Source organism: Simochromis diagramma, unplaced genomic scaffold, assembly GCF_900408965.1.
Source record: "Simochromis diagramma unplaced genomic scaffold, fSimDia1.1 OVJJ01000553.1, whole genome shotgun sequence".
NCBI classification, from domain to species: domain Eukaryota; kingdom Metazoa; phylum Chordata; class Actinopteri; order Cichliformes; family Cichlidae; genus Simochromis; species Simochromis diagramma.
In genome coordinates this window covers 3,351,849-3,376,754 of record NW_024387095.1, presented here as the reverse complement: position 1 = coordinate 3,376,754, position 24,906 = coordinate 3,351,849, and the positions used below count along the sequence as shown (strand labels likewise).

Sequence of the window (24,906 nt, the reverse complement as noted above, 5' to 3'; positions counted from 1 at the left end):
GAGTGAATGAATAGTGGTATTGTAAAGTGCTTTGGGTGCCTTGAAAAGCGCTATATAAATCCAATCTATTATTATTATTATTATTATTATTATTATTATTGGATTTGGATGCAAGTAAGGTACAACCCAAATTTGATTGTACCAGTATTTGTTGGTATATTCTAATAACGAAATGCTGAATAAATCTAACTTGCCACATTTACTAAAAGTCACGTGAGACTCGAAGGCTGAAGGAGAGGCTAAACGAGTAGAAAAAAAGCTGTTATGCAGACCATATTGTTCATCATCACTACAGAAGCCCCTGTTATGAACATCTTCATTGCTGTACTGCCTTACTGCTCTTGATTGGATTGTAATGTAGAGTCAGTGGATCATTTTAATCTTTTAAATTATTATTATTGTATTTAATATTTGTTTGGATAAAGCATACGTCTAAATTTTAGGATAAGAGTAATCACATTTGTGTGGCTCCAGTACAATGATAGTGTCCCAAGTATAGCTACTGTATGGTTGTGTATAACATGGTGTATGGGGGAAAAAAATGGTTCTAATTTAAAAATAAGTATCAATTTTCATAAAGTGTCATGTTATCAGGTTCTGTTCCTTATTTTTCTGTTAGTTTTGGAGTCTTGAAATCAGCTATTAGCTGACAGCTCAGACCTCTGACCTTCAATACAAAAGATAACAAGCCACTGCAGCAATGAGTCAGTTAACCTAGAAAGAAACATTAATAGGCAGCCATATGGATAAATCATTTAAGATAAATACAATAAATTCTTGTTTTAATTTGTTTTGGGAAATTATACACTGAATATTGTTAGATCTGAAGTCAGTGGTCAGCCAAGAATCTGACTGACAATGTATTACCCTTTGACTGCAGCCTGATCCACAAAGCATGTGCTGTGGGTGTAGAAGAGGGTGGACAAGCTGCTGCGTCTTAGGCCACATGGAGCCCCTTCTCCATTAGCAAGGTCGCAACTTGGACCTGAGGCCCACCTCTTCCTGCTCCAGGAGAGGTGGGCCTCAGTTGGGAATTCCTCTGAAAAAGCTTTAGTTGGCATTTAGGGAGGAAAGGTCTGGTCTCTTTATAGACTGCAGCCCAGACCTGTGTACACATTAAAAAAAATGAATGAGTGTGTGTGTGTATGGATGGATGGATGGATGGACGGATGGACAAAGTCATGAGTTCACTGATAACAAAAGGCACCATAAAACTAATTGTAATCTTGAAAAATAAATTTCCAGACAAGTCCATTTAGTACCTTTTTTGGCCCTGAATAACATTACATAGTTCATCTGCCAGTGCGTCATATGAGTCAAAATTCAAGACTGTTCACTTGAACTGGCTGAACAATAGAAATAAAAAGTTCAGAGGTTTTGAAATCTAGATCAAAGAGAATGAAACATTGTTTTTTTTGCCACTGATTTGTCTATAACAGCAGATGTAAATGATTTAGAGACTTACAATAATAACTGAGTGAAGGTATCATAAACAGTAAAGCCTGTCATACTAAGACAGCGGTTGGAAATTATGAGGTGTAGCTTTAAACTGAGTTGTGACCTAATTTGGTGAGATGCAAATACTCCAGTGTCACATTTATTCCAATTTTAATATATCAAAACGACATGACATTCAACACAGAGCATGAGGCAACATTAATGATTCATACCTTCCCTCCCCCACCCGCTAAGATCACACAATCACCGCTGTTCCTTGCTTCCTCTCCGCTTCCTCTCCTTCCTCCTTCCCGCTGTCATTCACGACCGGAGAAACACGTTTTATTCGCTGGCCCGGCCTCACACCGACAAGACAAAAAAAACCCCACAATAGTAAGTAAGCTCAACGCCGACCGACAGCCAGGTTTCGGTGTGGTTGTTAGTGGTGGGAATCTTTAAAAGACATTTTGGGTAAACTGATGGATATTCAGTGGTTAACAGAGCAGGCGCTTGGCTGGGATTAGCCGTGGCTAGCAAGCTGCTAGCTGAATGAGCAGCGTGCTAGTGCTAACACTGTCGGAGCGGCAGTCACGCTTGCCGGATACCGGCTTCAGTGGCTGCTTGTGCTGGTTAGGTTTTTACGGCATTGTCAGTATTAAAAAGAAGCTCTTTGGGGCCACGTTTTAAAACAAGTAGACTTATTCCGGTGCAAATGAAATGGCTACTGCAGAATTCATTCTAGCTAGGACCGAAATATAGAAGATGAAAGCTGGCTAAGGTTAGCAGGGCGCGCACCTTTGGAAGTTGACAGCGCTCCTGATGCTCTGTCTTTTGTTGTTTAGCATTTGGCATGAGGGTTTTCTACATGACGTTACACAAGTATCTTTAAGTGGAAGTGCTGCCTTGAATCCTGGAACATGGTCACTGATGAGCTTCTATACAGATCAGGGCAGGAGAGGTGAATTCTTGTTGTTCTAAATCACGTATATATACTTTGTCAGCCACCTTCTTTAAATGTTATCAAGGAGGGACTGATGATTTAAATTATTTGTGAATGAAATTGCACCAACTATATACATGCAAGGATACTCGACATCAAAGGAGAACAAAGCATATTCTATATAATGCCACAGGGTGTCTGGGGTGATTTCATTTTTCTCCAAATTATAAAGTCACAGGGATATCAACTGAATGTTGCGAGCCAGCCAAAACCGACAATCAAACTGTCTTAAGTATATGTCAGCCTATATCTAAATATATCTATATCTAAATCAACCATTGCATAGAATTCTTCTTTTTTCTTTTCCAAAAACTGCTTGAAGCCATGACATGTTCCAAAATTGCCATGTAGTTTATTTTGAGCTGATCCAGCACCCAGTGCACCACCCTGCTGCCAGAAATACTCACTAGAGCTGCAGCTCGAAGTAGCTCCCAAGAAATTAAGTATTAACTTTAGTTAATAAAACTAAGCTAAATTAAAAACGGCAGTTTCCTACTGTATGAAATATTTTTGGGGTGCCTTCAGAAGAGTATGTTTAGTTTTGTGTGTGTGTGTGTATATATATATATATATATATACACACACACACACACACACAAATGCACAGAAATTGAAACTGATAAATGAACCTCCCCTCCTACCGCAGCTGAGCCTAGTCAGCAGTTCTTTAAGAAAATGGATTAAAATCTGTTTTCCACATCGTATCTAATTTGTTTGATCTGGTAATTAGATTGAGTATTGAAAGGTGTGATGTGCTTTAACAGCAAATGTCTACTTTTGATGATGTAGAGGAAAATAAACTGTGCTCCCAACTGAAGGGGGGTTGGGTCCAAGTTTTGCTTCATGTTCTAGGATTATATTGGATTTCAGTGAAAGCATTTTTCCCATTCAGCATCATCCAAGGCTAAAAGTGGAGCCATTTAAAGACTGCGGAAAGGTTGACTTTCATGTTGAATATCTGATCTAGATACATTTTTTAATGTATAGCTTGTCTTCTCCCATCTTGCCTTCAGAATTTCACATGTGAGTATTCCTTGTAACGCTGTCACATACCTTGCATTGAGCACAGACCAGTACAAAAGATGGATGTAGCTTCCTGGTTTGAAAAAGTTAAGCCGATGTGGAAGTGCCTTAAACCGGTTTTTAGTCTGAAAGCCTAAAGATGGCTATAACTATGCCTTCAATGAGTGTTCCTGTCCTTTAGTCTATGAGGAAAAAAGCCTTTCTGTTTTGACCTCTGTAAACACTTTGCTAGTTCTTTGTCTTAGTTACTCCTTTAAGATCATACTCAATAAAATCTTAAACCTACCACATGTCAAATAGGAGGCTTATCAGTGGTATTTTCTGCTTGTTCATTGGATAACGGCTTGTCAATCACAAGTCGGGAGCCAATGACCAGGCAGTTTCACATTCAGACATACCCTTTCAAGTCACATCCAGTTTCTTGCAACCAAAATGGAAATGGTAGAAACGTTTGGCTTCAAAACAGGAGTGCAGAAAACAATGGGTCACATCATGGTAGTTATGCCCGTCTTTTGTACTGTTTCCCCCCTCCTTAAATGTTGTATCCCTTGTATTGTCTGATTCATTTTGCAAGGTGGTGATTGATAAATTTCTTTTCAATGGCTTGCGGTTAACTGGATGAAAAGAACGTGTTGAGCATTTGACTTTGATACTAGGTTGAGCTCAACACCTTTACTGAAGAAGGTGAGTTAACAGATTGACTAAGATCTCCTCATAAACATCAAGCAGGAAATGACTTCCCAAACCAGTACCCAAAGTTGTTATAGCTTTGTATTAGTTTGGATCATTTTAACTAAGCTCTGTATGAACAATAGGGAATGCATTTGCTGTATTGTAGTATATTACTAAAACTTAAAGATGCATGATTTAGTGCATGTCTGAATTGTAATACCTACTGTATTATTATTTTAATTTTATTTATTTATTTTGCATGCGCATGCGTTGCATTGGTCCATTAATGTTTTTCTTTTACTCAATGACCCCTTTTCTTCCTGTGATTGCTATCATGTCATTGTGTATGTTCAGTGTTGCAAAGCTGTTTAAGGTTTGTAAAGTACATAATGGAAGCTGTAAACAAAGGAGTGCATTATAAGGTCAGTTTAATGTGTATCCTTTGCATAAATATTTAGTCATAAATGGTGCTAATAATATAAAAGCTATGGCATATGCTGGATATCTTACTAGCTCTGATAATACAGTGTCCTCCGTGAAAGACATGATTGATAAATCAGATTCTAGACAACTCATAAAAAATTAGATTCGATTGATCTGGGTTAGGACTAGAGATGGACCGATACGTATCGGTCCGATACTGACGTAAATTACTGGATCGGATATCGGAGAGAAATAAAAAAAAAAAAAGTAATCCGATCCATTAAATATCAAAAAAGCACCTCACAAAGCTTGCGACACTAACTCGGCTCATAACCGTAGCACGTCGGAGCAGTGTGCTCACGTGATAGAACGGCTGTGTGTATTTGTAGCCTTGCTACCAAACCAGCATTTCATCTCCGAGGATGTTATCCCAGAGAGAAGTAAAGCAAGTGTGTAAGTTCATCTCTGAATGTTTGTAAAGCATTCCCACGTTAAGCTTAACAACCGATATGTGGAGCGACTGTCTCTTCCCCTCCCTCTCTTGCTGCTACTTCAATCATGAAACTGCTTAATGATCAGCTGATCAGCTTTTCTGTCGCTAGTCCGTCTCTCTTGTTTGTTTATTGCCCACTTCGCACCAGAAAGAGGAAACCAGTGGCTGAACAACAGCAGCACGTTTAAGCTTGATAAACTGTTGTTAGAATTTATTTAATATTACTTTCTACACCAGGATCTTTTTCTACGTAGCTGACGGCTGGTAACTGTGCAGGGGCGGATCTAGCAAAGTGTAGCCAGGGGGGCCAATAAGGCATTAACAGGGAAAAGGGGGCACAAAGACATACTTTTCTTTCTTATTCTCATTTAAAATGTCGAGCTTTTAATAAATAATTATCTGAATCTTACACCCAAAGTTTTAATCTTATGTAAAATATATAGAAGTCCATTACTGTATATAGTAACTATTTAGTCTAATATACCCTAGTAAGCTATAGTACTTTTTCCTTTGGGAAGGCTGTGCAGTCTGCAATTCTGTTGAAGAAAGATGTTGAATCTATGTAATTATTCTTGAAAAATAATTTATTTCTGTGCATTTTTTTTTTCACACTGCATCAAATTAAAGTTGATTACGTCGATTAAGCATCATGAGGTGGAGGGTGGGGGGTGGTTCCCTATTTTTTTTTAAAAAAAAATTTTTGCTGGGAGTTTGCAACCCTATTAGTTAGGTTGCTTAATATTTCTGCTAAGTACTCTTTAAAATACCAGAATAGGGAGGATGGAGTAGGTTTAAGTTTATTAGATTGATCAGTGTTGCTGAACTATGAAATATTTTGGGTGCAGTGTATTTTTTACATACAGGTATAACAGAATAGCTTTAGTGTTGTTGTTTATTTAAACTTCAGTATGAACTTATGCAAAATGCAGCAAGATATTAAAAAAATCTTGCCATCTCTAGTTAGAACTGGGCAATATGTTAAAATTATTCAGTTTCTCAACATCAGTCAGACAGGCATGCATTGCCTGTGTATTAATAGGGTAAGGCACCTCTGTATGAACAGTATCTCATATCTTCTTGTGTATAATCTACTAATTCTATGAATTAATAGTTTATAATCATAACCACATGGAAAGGATTGGGTTTTTTTTTTAATAGAAATTCTCACAATTATTTAAAGTCTTTGTGGATTAACTTGCTTTATTGGGGCAAAGCTTAATTTAGACTTCTGGATTGAGCATATGTAGAGGCTACGATGTATCTTGTCAGAAGTGAAGCTTATCCATTGTGATTGACAAGCCAGTAAGCATTCTGTTTCACAGTCTGAAAATATGGTGAAAAACTTAGCTCGAGACTCCATAACAGGACTTCACTAAACCAACAGGTGATGACATAGCAACCAAGAGCATCATTTATTGAGGTTTGGCCACTATGAGCACTAACGTCTGAGTCACACAAGCCTACAGACCAGTCAGTCCTGGCAACCGCCAGATGCTAAGGAAAAATGTGTATTCCATAGCCAGTTGGCTAAAACCGTCTCGTAATTGCTTTGATCATTAGCATTTTGAAATGATGGACTTGTCTCTAAATACTGTCCTGCTCCTTTCTCAGCTGTGGCGAAAGTGTGAAAAGTGCAGTGCTGAATTCTCAAGGTGACAGACTTTGTCCAGTCACCTAACTTCAGTCTACACCATCTGCTTGCATGCTGCATGTTTTTCTCTGCTACCGATTTGTAGAATTTGTTTTGTAGTGTATTGCCATAAATGTGCATCTCTGTAACAAAGCAAAAGTTCAATAATTCATCAGCAGCACTGTGTAAAATAGATCGACCCCTTTGTGTCTTTAAACCTCCGTGCCTCTCTCTCACTAACCCAAAAGCCTGTGCCTGTTATTCTCTTTTCTTTGTCTCCGCAACGGCGCAAAGATGTCTAAGAAGAACACCCAGAGCTCTGTAGATGATCAGTCAGAGCATGGTCAGCCTCCCAGCCACTATCAGGTGGATCAGTCCACAAAGACCATGCTGGGTTGTAGAAAGAAGGCCGAGCCAGGCCAGAGAAATGGAGAGACCGCGTCGTCGTCTCCGGAGAGCGGCAGCATAAACGGAGAAGGAAAGCGTAGTGGCAAAAGCCGTCGCCGCAGAAAACGTTTGTTTAATCCTGAGAGCCGCCCAGAAGAAAAAGTTGACAAGCACAAGAACGAGGAGAAAAACAAACAAAGCAGCCAGCCGTCTGATCACCTCTCTGGGTTGATTGGTCTGCAGTCTGAGTGCGCGAATGTGTGGTTTGAACGGAGCGTCTACGAGAGAGCAGAGAGCCTCTACCAGTGCTGGCTGGCAAGCTCTTCTAATGGGACCACCCAGTCGAACCGATCACCTCCATCCTCCGGGAAACAATTGAACTCTTCATCCACTGCAGCTCCACCTTCTGCTGGCCCATCATGCAACCATGGTGACCAAGTGGCCTGCCACCATGTTGTACAAACAGTGTGGGTAAACAAGACGACATTTGACCAAGCAGAACGCCGCTTTGTTGAGGGGTCGATGCAGCCATCAGTTCCAAACTCTCTGGACCTTCAAGCTCCATCCAGTCGCTCCACTGCATCCAGAACACCTGATGAAGGATATCAGTCTCTAGCCCCAACTCCTGCAACCCCTGTCATCCAAGCAGCCATCACACCAACCGTACGGCAATCAGTTAACGGACTGCCCCGCATCCCAGTGGAGCTGCTCAGAGACGTGTGGCTGGACAAACCACTTTATGACCGTGCTGAGGCAGCCTTTTACCAAAACCTGTATGGTAACAATTCCACCAAACGGTCCAGTTGCACTGCTACTTCCAGATGTAGTGACCACCCTCAAAGCCTTGTAGAAGAAGAAGAGGAGGAGGAAAATGAAGAAACTGTAGCAGAGGAAACATGTGTGGTCCCACAGGGGAAAGCTGAGGTCTTCCATGCTCTGCACCCGATACAAGAGGAAGAGGAGCCGGCTGAGCTCCTGGAGAAGGAAGAAGCAGCAGCTGCAGGAGTTCGCTATTTCCTCCATCCGAACAGTGAGCGGGTGTGGCTGGACAAGTGGCGGTATGATGCTGCTGAGAGCCATTTCCATGGTTGCAGTGGGAATAAAGCTGTGAAGAAGGAGCGCAGGCCAGAAGCAGAAGCCTCATCAGTTGCCTCGGCCGCCCCACTGAGGGACAAGTATGATCAAACCGGGAGAAGGGAACTGCTCCAGATGTTTCAGTTCATCTTTTGTTTTTTTGGGTTTTTTGACCATCATATCACCTCCATTCTTTTCCCACATGAATTTGATTTTTCTTTTCTTTAAGCCATTCTTTGTCATTCATCTGTGTTCAATCTTTTCCTTATGCTTTGTGTTTTGACTATCTGACCCATTGTTGTGTTTTACCATCCTCTTTTTTTGTTATGCATTTGTATAGTTGGATTGGGGTGGCTGTTGGTGGAGAATAGCTGTTTAAAACTAAATTAAAATTAGTCTCTTACAGAATAAAAAGTCAGATTTTGTATTGGTGAAATCTCTGTATGCTGGGTGATTTTTAGTATAAGAATTAGTAATAATTTAGGCTTCATTTCCTTTTTCCCTGACCTTCTGTGTCCTGTTCATACATCCCTGTCTTTTCCTTCCCTGCTTTCTACTTTGTAGAAAAATGAGTGCAGTGGATTTTTTGGCCAAGGAAAAGATCTGGTTTGACAAACCACGCTATGACGAAGCAGAGAGGCGCTTCTACGAGCACATGAATGGCTCACCACAACCTACAAAGGTAACCACGCTGCCTTACAAGTTAAATCTTGTGCTTTAAGCTTTTAATCCTCACATCTAATCTGAAACCATTGTACCATATTAATGTGGATTATTTACATCTTAAGTGTCTTTGCGTAGAGATTAGATTCTAACAGTGCATAGATTTTGTTTGTTCTGTTCTGTATTTGATCAAAACTGTATTATTCCACAGGCTGAATTTGAAGTTATATTTTATTGTAATTAAAAATAAATAAAGTAATACGTTACAATATACCTTCTGTCTAAGGACGAATTTCAGCGTATCTTATTTGAGATTGTAATGTAAGTATATTTACATACAAATACTTACAGGTAGATACAGGACATTTTTACTGGAAACAGAAAATAACTGTACTTTAAGTAACTTTAAGTACTACACAATTTCCTGGTAGTTTAGGAGGAAAACAAACAATTTTTCGCCATCTTATATCATTAGTATTTTGTACTTTTCAGGGCCTTTTGGTATTATGAAGTGGATTAATCTTGCCTTTTTACATTATTATTTTTGTACATCATTATTGAATATTCATTATGTTGATTATTTATTATTGAATTATTTTATTTATTTATTTTTATGTTTTTTTTTTACTTGCGCTGTACTTAAAATTATTTAGTATAATTATCTTTGTTTCCTGTAAAAACCTGACTTGTTAGCTCCTTATTCTAGTGTACCTATCCTTAAATATTTGTATGTAGATATAATTACATTGTAATTTAAATAAATTACGGCCTTGGTCGCGGGCCACATTAAAATGTAAACATCTAAGTAGATCGCCACTGTGACATCTTCTGCTGGTTTTGGATTCTGAAGCCTTAATTTTGGTATTTTGGACACAACCATGTGTTTTGAGCCAGAATAATTAGTTGACTAATTAGAATGATACAAAAGGCACCTGCAGCACAAATCTGCTAGAGGTCCGGTTTGACCAGAGCTGTGTAGATGCAGTTTTTTGTTTGTTTTTTTCCTTTTTGTTTGTTTGTTTTTTGGGGGGTGTAAATCAATCTAATATTTTGGAATGAAATGTTTTAATTGTGGAGTCTGTCCTTGCGTCATAAAGTTGACAGCTGTTCATTTTCTTTAAGGATGCTGGCGCCAACACCATTCTTCAGGACATTGCCCGGGCCCGGGAGAACATCCAAAAGTCTCTAGCAGGGGTAAGTATCATCGAACACGCTGTATTTCCATTTGATGGATAACATTGATGTGGTATTAAAAGTGCTTAAATTATCCAAGTACATGTATGCATACTAATATAATTTCACCAATCCCGACCATTTAGATCAGAGCATCCAGCCTTTTAGTTTTGGGGGTAGTGTCTTTCTCTTTTAAGTAAATGGAGATGACAAATTGAAATTGGCTTGGAAATAATTTCAAGTTATTCCAAAAGGTAAGCTGTCTAATCTTAGCTTACATATTCGCATAATGCCCAGTTCAGACTACTATCAGGCACTGTGATCATCATCTTTTTAAAAAGAAATAATAGTGCAGTCTGACATCGGCATAGCTCAAAAACTAGTTTGTATTTAGAAATAACATAGCTATAGTGCTATCATTTTATGGTGACAGTCTAATACACATAGGACCAGTTGCCCTCCTTTTTTCTGACTTTTCCTAGCTTTCATTTCCTTGACGGAGATGGATTAAACTAACTGATAAGGGAGATTTTGTTTGAGTTGAAGCTCTCTGTTGATCTGAAGGCTCTAAAGTGTAAATGTGGTTTAGTCTAAAAATATGGTTGTAGTCTTTTATCTCTTCTGTGACCTCCGAGCTCTGTTTATTTCCTGTGGTTGCTCCAGTTGCTTTCTGTTCTGTGCTCCTCATTGCTCTCCTTTTGGCATGAACTTCAATAAATCCTGCTCCTTCCCTTCTCCTCATTTCCTTTCGTCCCTGAAATCTGGCCCCAAGCTGAAGACTACACTGTGTAACAGAGGGTCTGCTCAGCCTCCCATAAGCCAACATTCTCAGCTTGTAAGTGCCTCCAAAGCTTGTGTGTCACTGGAAGCACCTCTGTCAGTGGACTTTGTTGAAAACCACACTTTACTGATCTGAATACCTCAGCTTACAGATGCCTTTTTTGTGCAGTTTCCAATTCAGGCACAGTCACCTGCATATTTCTACTGGGGTCTGTAAACTGCTGCGTACTTGTGCTGTCACTTTCTGGCTCTAGAGCCTGGCTGTTGAGACTGCAACCTGCTGTTTTCTCACACATGGGTGTTCTGTTTGATGAAAAGACTAATATTCCACATCCTCCATCAGATGTTCTCATTAAACTGTATTGATCCCTCTCCGTTTCTGTCTTTGCGGTTCAGAGCACAGGCAGCAGCATCAGCAGCAGCTCGGCTGATCACGGAGAACTCGTTTCCCGCATCAAGAGCCTGGAGCTGGAGAACCAGAGCTTACACAAAGGTGGGTTTGTTTTCAGCTTTGATCAGGTGTTAATGCATTTTCCTTCTTTACTTACAGCAGAGCTATTTTGGTGCCCTCAGCTGAAGTTAAGTATTATTAGAACTGCAGCTAATAATGATCAAATGACTTTGACAGGATTTTTTTTTTTTTTTTTTTTTAAATACATGAAAATGGTGTCGTCACACTTTTTTTTTTCCTAATCAACAAGCTCTCTAACTGCAAATGCAGGCACCAGTCTAGCAGACCTACAGAGCTGGAGACCTTTTGTAAAACAGAGACAAGTGAATGAACAGGATTAACTACTGATTTACATTTGATTGGTTGTAAAGTTAAAGGATTATTCAGTGCTGTTGTCTTAACTCTCACAGTGTTTGATCTGCTAGAATATGCATCACTTCTTTATTCATATTCACATGTTCCTCATTCATGCTAAACGCACTCTTGTATCTCATGTCTCTTTAGTGGTGGAGAACTTGAGGGCAGCACTTTCCAAACTGGAATGTCGGGTTGCAGTTTTGGAGAAGTCTCCTGCAGCCGTCAGCCCAGCTTCTGCTCCTTCAGTCCCTTATACAAACGTGAGTTTTTAAACATTCAACCAGCTTTCACCTTTTAGAATCCAGAGATGTTTCCACTCTTTTAATTTTTTTTTCAGGGCACCGCTGTCCAGCAGAAGACCAGCACCCCAGCTAAAGAGGAGGAGGAGGAGGAGGAGGATGACGATGATATTGATCTGTTTGGTAGTGATGAAGATGAAGAGGCAGACAAACTCAAAGAACAGAGATTGAAAGAGTATGCAGAGAAAAAGGCCAAGAAGCCTGCCATCATTGCCAAGTCCTCCATCTTATTGGATGTCAAACCTGTAAGTCTGCTCAGTCTGAGCCCGGTCGTAGGTCAATTATTTAAAAAAGAAAAAAAAAAAGCTCACTGTCTGTTTTTTCTGCTTCTTTTAGTGGGATGACGAAACAGACATGGCGAAGCTTGAGGAGTGTGTGCGCTCAGTACAGGCCGACGGTCTGTTATGGGGGACGTCCAAACTGGTTCCTGTTGGATATGGCATCAAAAAGCTCCAGATTGCGTGTGTGGTGGAGGACGACAAAGTGGGAACAGACATGTTAGAGGAGGAAATCACCAAGTTTGAGGATTATGTAAGTCTTGTTCAGTACTCTTATTTCTGTTAAGCTCTCATACAATAACAGACTAACTGGGTATCCAGAATTTAATAATCACAATAGCAATCACTCCACTAAAACCCCCAAAATCAAATGATGCTCTAGTGACAGTAGGAAGGAAGAACACTCAAACTGCTGGAAAGACCTAAAGAACCAGGCTCATGGAGGGACAGCCATCTGCTGCTGAAATCCAAATCGCATTAACTTGCAATAGTAAAACGGCTAATAGACAAAGCCACCGTTTCCCCTCTACTCCTCCTTACTCTTTTAATGCTAATTTTAATTACATATATGCATTTTTTTTATCATTAAAATGTAGGTAAACATACTCAAACATAGAAATTAAAATAGATTAAAAGCATCAGAGAAGCTGGAGTGAACAGATTAGGTTCAGTGAGGATGGCTCACCTAGGAAAATAAGAGCAGTGTGTCAGAATCATCACATTATCTGCCACAGTCAGCACACTGCTGCCACCTTGAGGCAGAAAGGGACAAAGTGAAGCTGAAAGACTCCATAACACGAGCAGTTGTACAAGAACAGTTTGACTCATTTTTTTTTTCTTCAGGGTGACATCAGGAACAGTATCCGGTGTAAAATCAAAACATGCAGTTACTCGCTGTCGTGAATAATCCTGGTACACTTCCATTTTTTTGCTTTATTTTAGGTCCAGAGTGTCGACGTAGCAGCATTCAACAAGATCTGACCCCGTCCTCTTCATGTCTTCATGTCATGCCTTGATTCTCTGCTGATTGTGTCAACGGTTAAAAATAATAATAATAAAATAACCTCTTGCACTGAACCTAAGTTCTCTGTTTCTCGTATTTTGACGGAGGTCTCAGAGCAGATGGATTTAAAACTTGCTGCATGGCTGAATGTGGTATTCAGCCATTTCAAGAGGAATGTGAAAAAAGATGTCTGAGGTGAGGGGTGTACCACAAAGCAAGCTTATTGGACAGCACTTTTCTTTTTTATCTTTTTAGGTAGGTGTCTGTGTTTTTTAACCTGGCTGGAAGATCATAGTGATGCATAGTAAAATAATGCATCACTAAGGTTAAGGTTAAGCTACTGAAACAGTCTTCTTGGATCTCTAATTCACCGCACATGAGAGATGCTTGAAGAAGAACCCAATTGGTAAATTTGCCTAATTATTTTCTTAGAAAAAACAAACAAACAAAAAAACAATTTGATTGGAGGATTGTAGGACCACTCACACAGTCTATCGCAATTTGTCTTAATTTTGTGCACAAGAGAGTCAAATCATGCATTAAAAGCCACACAGACACTAAAGCAGAAAGCCTGGTTTCATCAAACAGCTAATATAAAGAAGACTGGCTGTGTTACAATACAAAAGGTGATAGTAGAGCTACACATCAGGATAGAGAGGCTTGTTGAAGTTTTCCTCCACCCTGTGCAGGACATGGACCTCTGTGTTACAAACTAGAAGCTGGAGGTGTAGTAGTGCTCATTCAGTGTAGTGCTCATTCAGTGTCAGACAGGTCACATCATTTCTGTCAAAAGTGGGAAACATGGCAGAATTAGATGCTTTTTTTTTTGCTGTGTAAGTAAACTGGTTAAACAGGAGGAATGTGTTTCCATGGCTAAACTGCTACTCCCAAACCACCACCAAGCACAAGTGTCAGATGTAGTGGTGTAAAGTACGCTGCCACTGGTCTCTGGAGCAGTGAAGATGTGTTCTCTGGGGTGAGGAATCAGGCTTCTGTCTGGCAACCCAATGGGCGAGTTTGGGTTTGGTGGTTGCCAGGACAATGGTAGTTGTCTGACTGCATTGCGCAAAGTGTAAAGTTTCAAAGGTGGTGTAAGGGATTGTTGTTCAGGAGTTCGGGCTTGGCCCCTTGGTTCCAGTGAAAGGAACTCTTAATTTTTCAGCACACCAAGACATTCTGGACAATGTTTAGGGATGGTCCCTTCCTGTTTCAACATGTCTGCATACCAGTGCACAAAGCAGGTCCATAAAGACATGGACGAGTGTGTTTGGTGTAGAAGAACTCGACTGGCCTGCACAGAGTCCTGACCCCGATAGAACACCTTTGGGATGGATTAGCGCGGACACTGAGTCAGGACTTCTCATCCAACATCAGATTAACAAGAAAGCTGGGATAGTTTATTTTATGTTTTATTGGTTTGTTCACTCAAATAGAAGATCTGGCTCTCTCTTCCACTTCTGATCACATACATACGAAGGATTCAAATGCATGTACACACGGTAATGTAAACTGTAAGAGCAGCTCTTATTTGGTGATGTTTACAGCGACGTTTTCATTTAATCGCAGGATTTTCACCCCCGTGTCTTGCTTTAACCAAAGGTACCTCTTATGATGATTCACTTTTGCTAAGTTAGATCTTTTTATATATTTTTCAGGTTTCAAACCTTTTAAAACCCAAAGAGGAGAAGGGGTGAGAGGAAAGTTAGGGTGAAGTCAGCTTATCCCCCTGAGTGATGTGACTCCCAGAGCTTATTAGAGAAATGGTAGAGAAATGATAAATAATAATGAAGCATTATAATCACTGTGATGGATTTCTGAATTTCAAGGAGTCAAACACACAAGAGTTTCAAAGTTTGAAATTCCACGTGTGCTCATATTTTAGATAAAGTTGTGGAAGTTTTCAGAGGCTTGATGTTCTGTTTAGTTCATAGTAACATTTATTTGACTTACTAGTGAAATATGCTTATTACTGGTTTAATACAATTTTATTATTCATTATTTAATGAAAGTGATTCTGGGCCACTTGGTAACCTTTTGAGGATGCAATGCTTTCACTTGTCCACTAGATAGAACTATTTAGCCTTGTATTATATAGGCTGGGTAGGAAGGTCACCCAGAGAGACAGACTAAGGTGAACTTGCCAGGTAAGATGACATGTAAAACAGATACATTTTATTCATCCCAAAGTTGGGAAATTCCTTTCTTACAAGGTGGGTTGAAAACATCAAATATAAAAACAAATATTTTAACATATGTACCTCAATAACAATAAAATCCAATAAAGCATTTTTTAAAATGAGGTAATAATTAACCTGAAATAAACTAAAAATACAATAAATAAAACCAACATTAAATATAATTACAATCTAATTATAATGGCTTAAACTAGGACAGTTAAAATGCAGAGAACATTACCCTTGAGTTCCTAGTTGGAACTTTATAGCTGGGCAGCGCAGCCTGACAGACAGTTATCTGTCTCTCTGTGTTAGCCTGTAAGAAAAACAATAACAGCCGATGACAGGGTGTGCCAGCAGAGCAAACCAAGGGCAAAGAAGTCTTCATGCACCAATGAATCTCTGAAACCAGCTTCATAGCGTTAACTTAGAGGTAAAATGTGATCCCTTGACCTGTGCAGCAACATTTGTCATTGGATCATTGGTGCAAAATGTAACACATCTATAACTGAAATTAAATAGTTTTTGAAACAAAAAACTTCTTGTTTGAAACAAACAAGCTAGAAGCATATAAATCAAGAAAAAACACTTCTAAATTGATCCAGTGGGTGAAATTATTTCATAAAATAATAGTTATCCAAATGGGAACGATTGTCAAACTAAAAAATTTTGAAATTTTTTAAATTCAAGTTGGCAATAAATTAATGGTGCCAGGGAGACATGTTTTTAAATTTTGATGCTTTTATCTACTTTTGAAAGATTGTTTTAGGTCTTAACAAATTTTGAGTTGTATGCTAACAGTAGCAAGATAATTAGCCTATAAAAGACAATGCTAACATGCTAAAAATTTAAAAGCTAAACTATTGATCTGACATGTTCTCTCTTCTGGTTTAGTGGCTCAGCAAGCTATCGCTTAAAGCAAACATATGCTAATGCATTTTTTGGCATATAGGCTAATCACTTGCTATCTCTAAATCCACAGTAACTGATATAAACACATAAGCTAGTCAGGAACAATTTAAATTTGTAGGAATATGTGCATGTTATGGAGCAACATATTTAGAGTGTTGGGGCTAGACTTCACCAAGCATTGTGTTATCATTTTGTAAGAAGGGACATATATGCATGTGGCTCATAACACACTAATCTTGTTCAGACTGTTTAGTGCAATTAGTCACCTGTAGCGTTCTTCAGTATTTACCATCATAGCTCCATAATGGGTTAAAAAAGAGTGCTCTCTGCTTCCTGTAAGCTGCTCCACTCTGGTGCTTTCATTCTTTTTTTCCCAGTATTTTTGTGAGGTATGTGATTATTTTTACTTGAATCCTGAGGGAACCCCAGTTAATGGCAGTTAGTAAATGTATCTAAACTAGTTTAGGGATTTATATCTACCACTGGAAAAAACAAAGCAAAACAAAAAAGGTAACAAAAGCTTTCACTTTTCCCTCCACTGGGAGCTTGACTTTAAATGAGATGTTGATTTGCGCTAGAAACAAATGAAACAATTATACCTCACTGACAGGTTTCTGCCTCTCTTCCCTGAAGAAAAATAAGCTTTAAAGAGCCAACAGTGAATTTAATGGCTTGTTAAAATACAGGGTTTTTGTAGCAGCAGAGCCCCTGCGGCCTGTTTCACTTTGCAGACAGACTAATGTTGCCTCAGCTAACAGCCTGTCTGTCTGATTATCTGTCTGTGCATCCTTTGACAACCTGCTCCCCATAAAGGAGGCCCCGTCTGGGCTTTGAAAGGTTGCAATGGGCCCATGATGACAGATGGATGAATGGATCGATGCAGTAAAGACTGGGAGGTTGTGAAGCAGATGTACTCAGAATAGCTTCACAACATCTGTCTTTCAGTCAGTCATGAGTGACCCAAACAAAAGTCAAAGTCAAACAAGACCAAACACCAAACACAGACGAGAGCATTTACTGTCTGAGGCATCATCAGCCCCAGGAGAAAGAAAGGCAAAGGAGAGGGTGGAGGGTGAAGAAGGAAGGAAAGAAAACCCCCAGAGACTACCACTCCACTGGCAGATTTGAGCAAAGTGAGAAGAAAAGAGTATTAGTATAAATAACATAAAATGCATGTTTTTTTCCTCTTAATTACTATCTTTAAGAAACGCATACAAAGCACGTCATGCTGTGGAATGAATGTGAAAATAAAATTGTTGGCCTAGTTTGCTGGAGTACCAGGAGTAGTTATAATTCAAACATTTTTCCTAATATATCCTTTATTTGTATATATACACACACACGCATATATCTATATATATATATATATATATATATATACCGAACCGCTCAGCAGAACTGAAATGCTTTTACACGCTCACTCACATAAGCTCAGCGATTCTCTGCGCGATCAACCTCTCACATGTTTAAGCTTGCTGCGGGAGATTTCACTTGTCATGTTTGCATAGTAAGCTAACAATTAATAAGACGATGTCAGAGGAATTGGTGCGCAAATTATCATCACTCACAGATCAGTGCTGTCGCTCTCTATACACAGTTCGCATGATTGCAAAGTGAAAGCAAAAAACAAGCGCAAATTCAAACGCGATTTCAATATGTCACATATTGACAGTGGCTCACCGATGCCAATGACATAATTACCCAGCTACATTTCCGAAAGAATGCAAAAGCATTGACATATATTTTTCCTTCCTACAATAGCCCGACGGGCAGGGCAGAGATAGATTTTGGTACCCCGACTGAAAAAATCGCTAGCCCCGGGACGTCAGGCTAGCGATATTGCGAGCCCTGTATCTGATTGAGGAATCACTCATCTTTGGAAAAGAGAGTTTATTACAGAGAAATGTCTCTTTCCAAAATAAAAGCTATACTATCCGCTTCTTCTGGGCTATATTCAGCAGCAGCATATTAACAGCTGTCTAAATGACTCGGCTAAAGTTAGTAGCATGCTTGCTTGTTTTTTTTCTGCTTCCACTTGTCTTTGCACTAGGATGATGTCGGCGTAAATGTGCAGTCATATTTGTTGTGTTCCCACTAGTGCTTTCAGGTTAATCTCGTTGAAATGACCTTAACGCCACAACACGGCAAATCTCCGTTAACGAGCTACCGCCGATTGCCCCGTGCATGGGGCTAGACGGCCAACACGTTAACGAGCTAACTGCGCTAACACACTAGTTCCCACCCATGTAATTGAGCATTGCATGGCACATCCAACATACTGTTTTACTTTAGTCCATGACTCGCTTACCTTCAGGGTCATACGTCACATGAAAACCAAAATAATTCCAAACGCCAGATCTGAATGAGGGTGGGGGAGGTCCATGTTACAAGGAGAGCTTAACTTCTGTCTCGCTAGCTTGCCCTGCGCTCTTCCTTCTGACGATGCTGTCTGTGTTGAGCGCTCAGTGAATCTGCGTTCGACTACTCCGCCTAGGCTGCACTGTCGAGCCTAGGCGGAGTAGTCGAACGCAGATTCACTGAGCGCTCAACACAGACAGCATCGTCAGAAGGAAAGTTGATAAAATAAATTACAAATTTTGTATTGTTCGATACATATGCGTACCGAACCGAAAGCACTGTATCGAACGGTTCAATATCGATACGAATATCGTTGCACCCCTAATATATATATATATATATATATATATATATATATATATATTTATGGCAAATTGAACCTCCCCCACCCTCATTCATATCTGGCGTTTGGAATTATTTTGGTTTTCATGTGACGTATGACCCTGAAGGTAAGCGAGTCATGGACTAAAGTAAAACAGTATGTTGGATGTGCCACGCAATGCTCAATTACATGGGTGGGAACTAGTGTGTTAGCGCAGTTAGCTCGTTAACTAGCCCCATGCACGGGGCGATCGGCGGTAGCTCGTTAACGGAGATTTGCCGTGTTGTGGCGTTAAGGTCATTTCAACGAGATTAACCTGAAAGCACTAGTGGGAACACAACGAATATGACTGCACATTTACGCCGACATCATCCTAGTGCAAAGACAAGTGGAAGCAGAAAAAAAACAAGCAAGCATGCTACTAACTTTAGCCGAGTCATTTAGACAACTGTTAGCACATGATTCTCCTTATATGTTTAATATGCTGCTGAGAATATAGCCCAGAAGAAGCGGATAGTATAGTTTTTATTTTGGAAAATATATATATATATATTTGATTGGTTCGTCTGATTGGTTCGAACTACTAGCTCCTCTATCCGCTACATCTTTAGCTTTAGAGAAACGAGCTGCCCAGTGATGGTGAGCCACGGAAAGAGGGTAGGCCCATTTGGGAGCAACTGCACAGCATGAGGGATGCTGGACCACTGTGGTGGACTGGTACACCTGTTCAGGCTTTTGGTGCCCATCGCTGATCATCTGACGAGAACAAGACCTCGGTCTGGTCAGCATTGTCCTCATGCTTCTTCTTCCGTGCCGGACCACTTCGGTGTGATCACTGGTATTATCGGGGATTGGACTGCTCGCTCGCACAGAAAGGGATTGGCAAGAATACCAGAGGCGCAAAACACCAGCTACTGGTAGACAGAACAGTCAGCCGAGACTGCAAGACCAGACTGACCAACCTGTGCACTGCCTGGATTGATTACAAGAAGGCCTATGACTCAATGCCCCACAGCTGGATACTGGAATGCTTAGAATTGTACAAGATCAACAGGACCCTAAGAGCCTTCATTAGGAACTCAATGGGGATGTGGCGTACAACACTAGAGGCCAACTCCAAGCCCATAGAACAAGTCACCATCAAGTGCGGGATCTACCAAGGAGATGCTCTGTCCCCACTGCTGTTCTGCATAGGCCTGAACCCCCTCAGTGAGATCATTAACAAGACTGGCTACGGATACTGACTATGGAATGGAGCAGTTGTCAGCCACCTCCTGTACATGGATGACATCAAGCTGTATGCCAAGAGTGAACGAGACATCGATTCACTGATCCACACTACCAGGCTATACAGCAATGACATTGGAATGTCGTTCGGACTGGAGAAGTGTAGTCGGATGATAACAAAGAGAGGGAAGGTAGTCAGAACTGAGGGGAGTGAACTACCAGAAGGCAACATTGCAGACATAGAGGACAGTTACAAGTACCTGGGGATCCCGCAGGCGAATGGGAACCAAGAAAAGGCCACTAGAAAGGCTGCAACCACCAAGTACCTGCAGAGGGTCAGGCAAGTCCTGAGGAGTCAGCTGAACAGTAAGAACAAGATCCGGGCCATCAACACCTATGCCCTACCCGTGATCAGGTACCCTGCTGGGGTAATAGGCTGGCCAAAGGAGGAGATAGAAGCCACTGATATAAAGACAAGAAAGCTCCTTACCATGCATGGAGGGTTTCACCCCAAGTCCAGCACCCTGAGGCTGTACGCTAAGCGGAAGGAAGGGGGCCGGGGACTGGTGAGTGTCAGCACCACAGTCCAGGATGAGACAACGAACATCCAAGAATACATTGGGAAGATGGCCCCAACTGACCGAGTGCTCAGTGAATACCTCAGGCAGCAGAAACCCAAGAAAGAGGAGGGAGACGAGGAACCATCATGGAAGGACAGGGCCCTGCACGGTATGTACCACTGGCAGATAGAGGAGGTGGCTGATATCCAGAAATCCTACCAGTGGCTGGACAAAGCTGGACTGAAAGACAGCACAGAGGCACTAATCATGGCAGCACAAGAACAAGCTCTGAGTACAAGTTCCATAGAGGCTGGGGTCTATCACACCAGGCAAGACCCCAGGTGCAGGCTGTGTAAAGATGCCCCAGAGACAATCCAGCACATAACAGCAGGGTGCAAGATGCTAGCAGGCAAGGCATACATGGAACGCCATAACCAAGTGGCCGGCATAGTGTACAGGAACATCTGTGCCGAGTATAACCTGGAAGTCCCGAGGTCAAAATGGGAGATGCCCCCAAGGGTGGTGGAGAATGACCGAGCTAAGATCCTGTGGGACTTCCAGATACAGACGGACAAAATTGTGGTGGCTAACCAACCGGACATAGTGGTGGTAGACAAACAGAAGAAGACGGCCGTAGTGATCGATGTAGCGGTTCCGAATGACAGCAATATCAGGAAGAAGGAACACGAGAAGCTGGAGAAATACCAAGGGCTCAGAGAAGAGCTCGAGAGGATGTGGAGGGTGAAGGTAACGGTGGTCCCCGTGGTAATCGGAGCACTAGGTGCGGTGACTCCCAAGCTAGGCGAGTGGCTCCAGCAGATCCCAGGAATAACATCGGAGATCTCTGTCCAGAAGAGCGCAGTCCTGGGAACAGCTAAGATACTGCGCAGGACCCTCAAGCTCCCAGGCCTCTGGTAGAGGACCCGAGCTTGAAGGATAAAACCGCCCACAGGGGCGTGCTGGGTGTTTTTATATATATATATATATATATATATATATATATGTAAGCTACGTTGAAACCAAGCACACCATTGTTTTTCTTGTGACATTACCAATAAGTTTGATGTGTCACATGGCCCTCTTCCTATTGAAAAAACAAAAGTTGTATCCAAGATGGCCGACTTCTAAATTGCCACCATGGTCACCACCCATCTGGAGGAGTTTGCCCCCTCACATATACTAATGTGCCACAAACAGGACTTTAATATCACCAACCATTCTCATGTTATTACAGTGTATCCATATAAATGGCCCACCCTGTATATGTATACACACACACACACACACACACACACACACACACACACACACACAGTACTGTGCAAAAGTCTTGAGTCACCCCTGATTTTTTTTATTTTGCTTGGAAAATAAGTGCAGAAATACTGCATATGAGGGGGAAAAAAACAGAGTTTGTACAGTTTTAACAGGCTTTGAAAATCAATAATTTTTATGAGCACTTTAATTCTTCAGCACAGCCTGAACTCTCTCATCTTCGTTGTGATTTCTTTAAATAGACTTCAGTGCAGGATTCTTGAAGGACATTCAAAGCTCTTCTTTGTAGGGCTGTGCGATATGACGAAATGTAATGAATGATGAAATTAAAACATCTACTGTTTCATATTATATGCTATTGTTTGTTTCTTGGTGTTGCAAAATACACTGTTTACAGCAATATTTTTTTTATCGTTTGGAAGGTCATCATGTGGATGCAGGCACAGAGAATATCAGCATGGCCAGTGAAGATGAGGCAGAACGAGCTAGCTCCATGATTTAGATCATTTTTACCTTTTTTTTCCACTGGTATCTTTTTTTTTAAAATTTGTAATTATAGTTAATGTTTGTTTTTCCTGCCCACCTAAATTCTGTTCCCGTCTTCAGTTACTTCCTGTTTTATAGTCTTGTTTGTTGTGCTCTGTATTTAGTTTCGCATCCTTTGTCTCATTTTCTTAAGTTCAGCTGTTCTTTCGGTTGTCTCCTGCTTGCTTCCCACCTGTCTTACTTCATTGTCATGTCCTCCATCATTCCTCATGGTTACGTGTCTTCTTGCTATTGTTTCTGTAGTTTTGAATTCCTCATTCTTCGCCAGTCTTTGTTGTGTATTTTGTTTGAGTGTAGCATCAAAGCTGATTTTTTTTTTATCTTATCTCCCGTCTCTCGTGTCCAAATCCTGCCTGCCACACAGCCATTCATAACAATCAGTGCTTTTCTACAGTCAAAAGTCCACGAGTTTTTATAAGATCCACAACACCAGTAAGTGAAATTCATCCCAAACCATGACAGAGCCCTCAGCATGTTTTACAGATTTAGACACTCACCTCTCTCCTGATCTCCTCTGTACATACTTGAACCAGCAATTTCCAGTTTAGATTCACTACTCCATATCTGTTGCCTGATATTAATAGGTAAGTAATTTGACATACCTTAGCCTTTTCCCCCCCATTTCCTGAGAATGGTTTCTTGACAGAAATTAAGACTGAGACTGTATCTGATGAAGCTTCAGTGAACAGTAGATGATTCTCTCAGCTCGTGTATCAGGTCCTTGCTGGATTTTTACCCCCTATTTCTGAAAATAAAAAAAAAAAGACTTTCAGATACAGTTCATCTGCTGTGGATAGTTTTTACACCGGCAACTTCTTTTGTCCTTCACTTGTCCGGTTTCTTCATATTTTCAGGACGTGCTACAGCCCATGCTGAAATATGTAGGTTTTTGGCTAATAGCTCTTTTTGAATCACCTTGTTGTTGCAAAGATACTATTTCATGCTTGTCAAACCATGTTATCTTTATCATTTTTCATAGATGTACTAAAGAAATGAAACAAATCACGGTTTTTTTGTGACAGGCTGCAATTACAATGCAATTTAAACTTGTTTCTTCGGTAAGTTGTCTGTTATGTGTGGACACAACACTGGTTCATCTCTTGAGTTTGATGCTTTTTTATGCTTGAATGATTTATATGTCAGTGGTAAGGGGCTTCACAAACAACCAGAAAGTAAAATAAACATTCCTCTAAAAACTATAATTATAATTCATAACAAACCCCATGACTCTAAATTACCAGCATTACCCTGTAATTGTTCAGAATTGGTGTAACACTGATAGTATTGTTTACCTGTTCCTCGTGACAGTTAAAATGTAGATAATGATGACTGTCAGCTTTAAAGCAAAGGAGAAACAAATCATACTAATTTATATGTTAGTTACTTGCAAGGTATTTTAAAAAGACAGACGCTATAAATGATCTCATGATATGGCTCATAAATATTATCTAAGTATCCAAAAATAATATGATATAATTCAATTCAGTTTGATTTATATAGTACCAAATCACAACAGCAGTCACCCCAAAGCACTTAATATAGTCTGCACCCTTCCCTTATAGGTAATGTGTAACTGCAATATAAGAAGCATCTTCTTGAAAGGTAAGCACTACCTTTCAAAATACCAACGTTATATTTTCTTGTGTCTTTTTCTTTTAAAAACCTGGTGATTAACTGACTGGAACCCCCCAAAACACCAAAAAGCATAAGTAATAAGCTGTACTGCCAGGGACTGCCATGATTTTTATTATGAGTGCACATAAGCGTAACATCGTAAAAAAGAAAACACTTGAATCTAATGCTGTTTCATCAGTGTGATGTTCATTCAGCAAACATCTCACTAAAATGCAGTTTAGGAACTGTTTGTTCACTTACACTGAATAACAAAACATTTCAATAAGCAATAATCTGCAAACACCAGGGACACTTGAGAACTTTGGAAGAACACTTCTGGTGCGCTGTTGTGTTGCAGTTGCTTTTGTTAAGAGCAACAAGCAGCTTTAATGGGGACAGTTTTGATTTTACAGTGTGGCTAAAGCTGGTTTGAGGCTTTGTTTGCCTGACAGGGGCAACAGAGTCCTTTTCTTACCTTTCACACCCACTCTCTCTCTCTCTCTCACACACACACACACACACACACACACACACACACACACACACACACACACAAATAAAAAACTTCAATCTTTTCCCATGCTGATCAATAAACGTGATAAGAACTCTATCCTGCCAGTTGGCAGTGACTAATGGGTTGGAAAACATGTTTTCTCCTGAGGGTCGAGAGTGCTGCCCACATATGAGAAACACACAGAGGATGAGAAAACTTTTGTACGTGTTCAGCGTGATGAGATCCCAGACAAGTTTGTTCACTAACCACAAACGATCCAAGCCA

At 40.4% G+C, this 24,906-nt stretch overlaps 1 protein-coding gene across 5 annotated transcripts; it reads left to right on the top strand.

Annotated features, from left to right (window-relative positions):
* The first annotated feature begins 1,686 nt into the window (after positions 1–1,686).
* On the top strand, positions 1,687–13,217 carry eef1db (eukaryotic translation elongation factor 1 delta b (guanine nucleotide exchange protein)). 5 transcript variants are annotated; one of them, XM_040046390.1, is made up of 10 exons: positions 1,690–1,830; positions 3,451–3,460; positions 8,704–8,821; positions 9,925–9,996; positions 10,748–10,810; positions 11,152–11,248; positions 11,711–11,823; positions 11,901–12,107; positions 12,199–12,393; positions 13,083–13,217. In XM_040046390.1, the coding sequence occupies exons 3-10, from the start codon at positions 8,708–8,710 to the stop codon at positions 13,119–13,121; spliced, it is 900 nt and encodes a 299-aa protein (XP_039902324.1). In that variant the 5' UTR covers positions 1,690–1,830; positions 3,451–3,460; positions 8,704–8,707; the 3' UTR covers positions 13,122–13,217. The 5 variants fall into 5 exon arrangements, with proteins under 5 accessions (XP_039902323.1, XP_039902324.1, XP_039902321.1 ...); XM_040046387.1 differs by lacking the exons at positions 1,690–1,830; positions 3,451–3,460 and adding exons at positions 3,479–4,144; positions 6,973–8,240; XM_040046389.1 differs by lacking the exon at positions 3,451–3,460 and having other exon boundaries at positions 1,687–1,830.
* Positions 13,218–24,906: the final 11,689 nt, after the last annotated feature.